General features: G+C 44.8%; 1 protein-coding gene across 1 annotated transcript; it reads left to right on the top strand.

Moving 5' to 3' along the window:
* Positions 1 to 440: 440 nt before the first annotated feature.
* Positions 441 to 5,277, top strand: LOC147449998 (O-fucosyltransferase 16-like). The gene is made up of 11 exons (XM_086522344.1): positions 441 to 771; positions 1,347 to 1,614; positions 1,922 to 1,972; positions 2,087 to 2,180; positions 2,665 to 2,741; positions 2,858 to 2,946; positions 3,032 to 3,218; positions 3,434 to 3,615; positions 3,866 to 3,968; positions 4,049 to 4,380; positions 4,462 to 5,277. Exons 1-11 carry the CDS (start codon positions 668 to 670, stop codon positions 4,880 to 4,882), a joined length of 1,908 nt encoding a protein of 635 aa, XP_086378470.1. The 5' UTR covers positions 441 to 667; the 3' UTR covers positions 4,883 to 5,277.
* The last annotated feature ends 2,532 nt before the right edge of the window (positions 5,278 to 7,809 follow it).

The raw sequence follows: 7,809 nt of genomic DNA, 5'->3' as shown, positions 1-7,809 counted from the left end.
GAGCCCTCTTATAAGTCTTTCTTTGATAAATTGCAAACTTTGGTATGAGAGCAAGGCTGGGTTTAGACGAGCCGATGGAAGGCAGTTTCAAAGGGACATCGTACCATGTGTCACATTCACATTGGGGTAAAAAGGGATTGCGCTCTTCCAGACCCACGCAAAACCGGGCGACACCCCCTCTCGAAAATCAACCTCTTGCCAGCGTGGATCGGGAAGATGAGAGTTTGAACTCAGACTGACGGCGTTGAAGGTTTGCATCAGCCCTTTTCTAGGTTTTCCTCTACTTGTTGTGAACAGAGTCCTAGCAGAGTGGGAAAATTGGAACCCTTGCCGCCGCTTCCGTGTGAACCCACCCTAAGTTAGAGCATAGAGTATGTAACGGAACAAGGTGTGGAATGCAGCGTCACTTTGGGCGCGCGGGTCTCCTTTAAAAAAAAAAAAAAACGGCAGTGTGAGAGAGAGTGCGAGTGTCGTGGGTGTGGTTGGTCGGCCCCTGCGGCACCTGCCCCTGCCCTGCCTCCTGGGAAGTTGGGAACTTCGAACGAAAACATGCTTTTCGTTTCACACAATTGTGGTTGTGTGTGTGTGTGTGTGTGTGTGAGAGTGTGAGAGAGAGAGAGAGAGACCGAGAGGGAGCGCACGTCTTGCGTAGACATTAGCATGAGAAATGCAGGATCGTCCCTGTTCCGCATGGCTCGACTTCTTGGAGCAGGGCTCTGATGACGATCCCCTGTTCTCAGCCAGAGGTCTCAACTCTCAAGCAGAACAGGGGTAGGGCTGACCCTAGTCTCACACACACATAAACAAGCGATGGTGTTTTAATGTAGCCCACCTTTTCGATTTTGTGACTGGATACCTGCTTTTCTCTTTCCTCTCTGCCCTGCGCCTGCTCTCCATTAGTCTTTATCGAGCATTGCGCCTAACGAGAGAGGCGCAGCAGCCTCAAGCGTCAGGGAAAAGGGCAAAAAGCGGTGGTGGGGTTCGAGTATAATCAAAATAAAACGACTTTCCTGAGTTTCCTCCTGCGCTTGTCCTGCTTTTCGCAGCTTGCATTCTGCACCCAGACTCTACACACCTACACTTTTCCCACCTTCCCCTATGCTGCTAGTGCTAGAGAGAGAGAGAGAGAGAGAGAGAGAGAGAGGCGAGAGAGCTCCATACGAGTCCATAGTCTCATTTCGCTCTCCTTCTAGAAGCAATTCTTTCTGCCCTTAAGGTAGTTTTTGGACAAAACCTGCACTCAGAGAGAGAGATTGAGCGCTTCCTCTCTCACACACATGTTTTGATCCTGCATGGTGGCTCTCCTTGCCCTTCCTTCTTTCCTGCTTCTGTTTAAATTTTAACAGTACCACCAAGGTGGATCCCCAGAGGGGCCAATGGCCTTGGCACAATGCGGAGCCTCACAACAAAAAAGCACCGGTGAGTGCTGTTGCTGCAAGCAATATGATGCTCCTCCATCACGCACGTCTTCACATGAAGATGAACCTGCTGGCCTCGGCGCTCTCCAAAACTTCAATGCTCTGTGCCTCTTTGCTTGTGATGCTCTCCCTCGTCTCCCTCATGTCCGGTCCCATCCTCGACCTTGAACGGCCTTCCCCTGTTCCTGTTGCTCTGGTACATCCACCCTCTCTTGTCTATGTTACCTTATCAAGATTGTGAAGGTTCAGCTAGGAATGTGAAATTGAACATGCATTGTATGCTCCTGCATGGATGCTCATTCGGGGCACACTCACTCACTCACATGCAATCACCCTTATGCATACATGCATAATGGAAAATGTACCCTGCCTTCTTTCCTGACCATAAAACTTCAGTTTTTCATTCTTTGCTGATCAAAATGTGCCTTTGATGCCTTGATCATCTTTTCTTTGAGAACTGTTCCTTGCATGTTCCTCTCTAACCTTGAGCATTTTTGTTGTAGAGAAAAGGATCTTCTGAAGCATATCAACCCTCTCGCAGACTGGGTGATCGTGTAAGCCCTTTCTTGCTGGTTATCGTTGTTGGGCACCACTAGGCATTAGAACAGGAAATGTGTTTGCTGTCTTTTCGTAAATTTCTTATGTTATTAAACTCTCCTTTTTATCAGACTTTGGTATCGGCGTCCCCAACAGAAGACATATGGACGTCAACACTTGCAGAATTTTACCAGGGCTGCAGTTCTCCAAGCGATTCTTTTTCCAGTACGCTTTGAACGATGTCTGATTCTTGTTTGAGCATAACACATTAATTCAAGTGGCTCAACAAAAGTGCATTGTAAGAACACATTATTTATGTGCTACAACAAAATTGCATTGTAAAAACTCCAAATTGCATTGTAGAATTGCCTGGACTGATAGCTTGTAATGTGCATCGGAAACATTTACAAGATAGGACAGAGCAAAACATTCTGATGGCTCTTTCGCCTCATTAGAAGAGGGTATTGTGGTTCAAATTTGTTGCACATGCTCTCAACATACTTACCCCATCATTAAGCCAGTTTTTAGCTCTTTTTCTAATTCAAGCTATTGAAAGCTTCGAGTGCTCTAGACCTAATGAGTCTTAAAGAAAAAAGCTGTGGATGTTTCCTTGAATTGGCATTAAACAGCGTGAGATTTCAGCAGCATTGATTTTGTTAAATTCAAAAGTTTTTAGACTGACTGTGATATCTATGCGTGTGTGCTCCAGAGTCTCCTCCCACATCTCAAACAAGAAGCATTATTTTGATTCAAACAAGTGGAGGGTTAAATCAGCAACGGACGGGGGTGATTTCTTTTCCCATAATGTTTTTCCTTTGCTGGCTTACCTGTTGCACGATGAGCTTACACTACGGCAGCTTCTAGAATCTTTGTGATAACTTACTTTGTGTATGTGCTGACAGATTGTAGATGCCGTAGTAGTCTCTCGAATCCTCAATGCGACATTAGTAGTGCCTGAGTTAGATCATAACTCGTTTTGGAAGGATAGCAGGTAAGCTTGTGCTTCTCGAGAACTTGACTTGCATAAAGAGAGCATCATGGATATTATGTCTCAATTTGTGTGTTGTTTAATGCAGCAACTTTAGTGACATCTTTGATGTAGAGTGGTTCATAAGTACACTTGTGTCAGATGTAATTGTAGTCAAGGAACTACCCTCAAGTCTAGGAATTAGGGAAGATAAGATATACTCCATGCGGGTGCCGAGAAAATGTACACCAGACTACTTCGGTGACAGAGTCTTACCGCTTTTACAAAAGAAAAAGGTAAGTCTGTTGCAGTTGGAACTTGTTCTTATTTTGCCAGTGCTCTACTACACTCAGTTTTTTTTTGTTTGGCACTAGTGTAATATGCATCATGGACCTATACATCTCACATGAATGCGTCATGCTTTCCTGTTTAAGAGCAACGGAGTAAAGAAAAAGGTCGTTCAGCTTCTCTGCAAGATCATCTCAGTCGTGCTATGTTGCTTCCCTTGTAGGCGGTCCGATTAACCAAATTTGATTACAGACTCTCCAACAAATTGGAGAAGGATCTACAAAAGCTTCGCTGTAGGGTGAATTACCATGCCCTTCGTTTTACACCGCCTATCAAGGCAATGGGAGACTCTTTGGTTGGAAGGCTGAGGCAGAGAAGTGGGCGCTACATTGCACTGCACCTCAGGTTGGAGTTAAAAAGCTTGCAAGTCACATCGAGGAGTGTCACTTCCACATTGCATATTAACAATGCTTCAGGAATTTGTAGATCTGAGCATGCCACTTAATAGAGATAGTTAATGTTTCATGTAGCATTTGTTTGCTTGCATTTACAAGCATCGTCTTGTCTTTCCACCTTAGATCAATTTCTTATTGTTCTCTTTGTTTGGAGATGAAGCCGGGTATCAACTGCTTGGTTCGTTTGGCTGGTTTCGCAGATTCGAACCTGACATGCTGGCATTCTCCGGCTGCTATTACGGAGGGGGTGATGTGGAGCTAGAAGAGCTGGGCTTAATTCGCAAGAGGTGGAAAACTCTGCATGTAAGCAAGCAATTTCTTGTGTAACATGCAATGCACATCAACAATCTGGTCTGAAAACATGTCTACTTTGGGCCATTCAGCAAAAAAATCCGGAGAGAGAACGGAGGAATGGGAAGTGCCCTCTTACACCAGAGGAGGTGGGGCTTATGCTACGAGCCTTGGGTTTTGGCAGCGATTCACATCTCTATGTGGCATCCGGTGAAGTGTATGGAGGCGAGAGCACTCTTGCCCCTCTAAAAGCCTTATTTCCTAACTACTACACCAAGGATACCCTTGCCACCAAGGAAGAGCTGGAGCCTTTCGTTGGCTACTCGTCCCGTATGGCTGCCATTGATTACATGGTCTGTGATGAGAGTGATGTTTTTGTCACTAACAATAACGGGAACATGGCGCGCATCCTCGCTGGTCGCAGGTATTCATCAATTTCTTGTCGGGCATATCTTCTCTTTTTGTGAGGATGTCTGTCTAGCTTATTTTGCTGTTTATGTGGTAGGCGCTACTTTGGTCACAGACGCACAGTAAGGCCAAATGTAAAGAAGCTGGGAACACTTTTTTTGGCAAAGCCCAACATGACATGGGAGGGTTTTGCGTCGAAGGTGCGCAAGGCACAGAAAGGCTTCATGGGAGAGCCGAATGATGCGAGGCCAGGGAGGGGGCAATTTTTTGAGAATCCTGCTGCATGCATATGCGAGAGCCCGAAAGGTAAAGATGAGCTGGGGAGGAAAAGGGCAGCATTCAAAGATGGTATGGAAGATGAGTTGAATGAGCGAGAGGCAGAGGAGGAGGAGGATGATGTAGATCAAGATGTGGAGCTAGACATATACCAAGAAGAAGATAGTGACTCCATAGTCCCAGAGCTAGTAGGAAGAAGCAAGGCCGGCGTACATGAGGACATGCCCTTGATGTCTGATTGACTGAAATCATGTTCATCTTCAACGGAATGCTTGGAGGTGGGTGTGTACATATATGTTCTTGTCAGGTGGAAGAGCAGGGTATGTCTCTTTCTAGCCATACATGCAGGCTATCTCTCTCTTTCTACATATACATATATGGGTGGATGTCCCAAAGGGGTGTATTGTTGGACAGCAAGCAGAGTGAGCTTGTCTTCATTAATGTCTTGCCCTCATCCACTTCAGCAGGGAGAGTGCAGGAAGAAGATGCCTGCCCTCTTTTGTGGGTAGTAGGGTACTTGTTGCACGTACTTTCTTCATTTGGGCGCTGGAGGAAGGCAGGAGCAGGCGGTTTTCTGTTATTACGATTCACAATGTCTTTTTTAACGACTCATTAAACAAATGTTTATGCTTTCCAACTCTCTAACTCACCCCCCCCTCCTCGCTCGGTTGTCTCTGTGTTTCGAGAGCCTCTAGAACTTGAACCTGAAGACTAGTGAAGAGACGAGAAGCACGATATGCCGAAGTACTCATGGACCTTCTGGATCTAGAATCTAGATGGTAGGCTGTAGGCGGGCATGGTCCAGGTGGCAGGCTATCCTCTATCCTATCTAGTACTATCATTCCGTCTTTTGTCCATCTTCCCTCATAGCGTGCCATTTGGCACTAACGAGTCGGAGTGACGGTCCAGTGTTGGGATTTGAAGGGCAAGCTATTCTTTCAAAAGATGGGTTGTAGAAAAATGCACCCTTCCCTAAATATAGAAGGGTCTATTTTCAGTTTGCCCTTCCAATAAGAGATTTTCGCAAAATTTACAAGGCAAGATACTATATTTTGTCAATGAGTATAACCAACACACATATAGATATTGTAAATGAACATTAATATATATAAAATATTTTTTAATTAGCCCTTCCATTGACATGTATTCTATTTTTTCACCCTTCTCTATAGAAGGACAATTTTTGAACAAGCCCTTCCAATGATAGACTCAAAAGAACTTCGGCCTTCATACGATCGGCAAAATGCCTTAAGAAGGGTAGATGGGCGTCAAATTCTATCACTGCTAACGACAGCTGCCTCATTGACATTTGGATCCTTCTGCTCCCAACATGGGTAAAATGCTTGGCAAAAACCACAACACTAACTGGGTCCCCCACCATCAAATCATGGGTGAAGTAAATCCAATTTTATGATGGGTGAAATGGGTTGATTTAAGTGTCATCGATTAACTTATTAAGTCAAAATTTATTGCTTTTTGTTAAATGCATGACGCAAAGCAAAAACCAAGTTGCTTTAGAGTGCATCCGCACGCGGGAGTGCTACCTCCGCCTAGTGCACGTCAGCAATGAAGCCTAGCTCCCTCAACTTTGCCGAATTCGGCAGAGTTGGTGGTACCCTCGCTTTGCCTAGCACATAAGACAAGCGTCATGTCAGCTTTTCTGCGTCTGTCAGATGCATCCCTCCAAATTAGCCTACCTCACCTTTACCCCCGCTACCTTGGCGTGCGAAACTGCCCTTACCCTCGTAGAGTGCACATCACTCAATTTGGCCATTTTTTTAGACCATGCATCCGAGGTTACGACACGAGTAGAGCTCATCTGGTAGGTCAAGACGGTTGACTTGAGTGCTAGCCAAGTGTTACTCTCCACAATTAAGTTCCTTAGGGTGTGTTTATATTTATCATGATTGCTCATTTTTGAGCTGAATCCAACTGTTGTAGGAGTAGCATTCTATGAGTCTTAATTCTTAATTATGAATATGTAGAGGCGTGGCTTGCAACTTTTGAAACGCTTGGCAAAAGAAGAGATTTGGTTGCGTCTCTATCGGCTACCTCTTCCCTTCCTTTCACAAGAGCGTTTTGAAACGTTGCTATGGATTATAGTTAGTGTGCCAGGCATGCATTTTGAAGCACTTGTGGTATGACCTTTGCGAAGGCTTGATTTCATGGATAGTTTTTGCGTTGTGGCGTAGGCATTTAAATGGCCATAGTGTTCTTAATGCCAAAGGTGATATGACATCAAACCTCGGCTATGGATAGTGGCTACCCCAGTACTTCGTTAGTTGCCTTGGGACTCTTGAAATCCTCAAGGGTGAAGAGGCTACGATTGTCTTGGGATTGTAGAGCCAAAAGCAATTGCAAGAGCTTGCAAATGGACAGGGGAAAAGGCAAGCTTGACGAGTACGTCAGAGATGGTGTTTTCACTTAAGAACTTGGCATAGCACACATGGCGGTGGCCCCAATGCTCGAACTTTTAGCTTGGTGGATGTCGTTGCACCATGCCTTAGTTAGAGAGAGGCGTATGAGTGGCACAGACGGGTAAAAGGAGCTATATAATTTGGACCCATGCATTGTTCACGTTATCGGTGTTTGAACCCGTGGGTCAGAGTTTAAGGCACATGCATTTGGCAAGGAACCCATTGTTGTTGGTTGGATTATGGAGATGATGTGTTCCAGAAGTTCATTGTCTAGGAAAATTTGGAGGTGATGTGTTAACAGTTTATGAATGGGAATTCTTGGACGTAGTGTGGTCTACAATTCAAATTTCTGTGAGGCAACAAGTGCTAAAGCTGACATTCGTTTTAGGTGACAAGTTGGTAGCTACAAATCAAGGTGTATCCAGTAGTTAGCCGCTTGTGGGGTGTCCATGGTAGCTTCTTCATCAACTTGGTCTTCCTACATATGTCCACTTTGAGTTGCAAAGAGGGTATTAACATTATAGCATCTCAAGTGAAGGGCCCAATGTGATCCCGATATTAATTTGGCTTTAGGTATTTATTTTACTTATTTTGGAACGTTGATATCTTGATCTTCAACATATTCTGTTATAATGCAATTTGAGCAATCACATTCAACACCCATCACTGAATCGGTTGGCGGCACTTCCCCCTTCTTCTAACACCTCTTCATAATCGGTTATGTAGTCATTACAAGTGCTTGATCTATATGT

The sequence above is a fragment of the Adiantum capillus-veneris genome, chromosome 10 (genome assembly GCF_014529385.1).
Source record: "Adiantum capillus-veneris isolate H3 chromosome 10, ASM1452938v2, whole genome shotgun sequence".
Classification (NCBI taxonomy): Eukaryota; Viridiplantae; Streptophyta; class Polypodiopsida; order Polypodiales; family Pteridaceae; genus Adiantum; species Adiantum capillus-veneris.
Note: the sequence above shows the minus strand (reverse complement) of the source record. Positions and strands in the feature narration are given on the sequence as shown.

What these genes read in the sequence shown, in the direction of transcription:
- LOC147449998 (XM_086522344.1), top strand. Translation starts at nt 668, where the DNA reads ATGCAGGATCGTCCCTGTTCCGCATGGCTCGACTTCTTGGAGCAGGGC. An exon ending in CCCCTGTTCCTGTTGCTCTG is followed by an intron (nt 1,615 to 1,921) that starts GTACATCCACCC and finishes TTTTTGTTGTAG; the next exon opens with AGAAAAGGATCTTCTGAAGC. An exon ending in CGCTTTTACAAAAGAAAAAG is followed by an intron (nt 3,219 to 3,433) that starts GTAAGTCTGTTG and finishes CTTCCCTTGTAG; the next exon opens with GCGGTCCGATTAACCAAATT.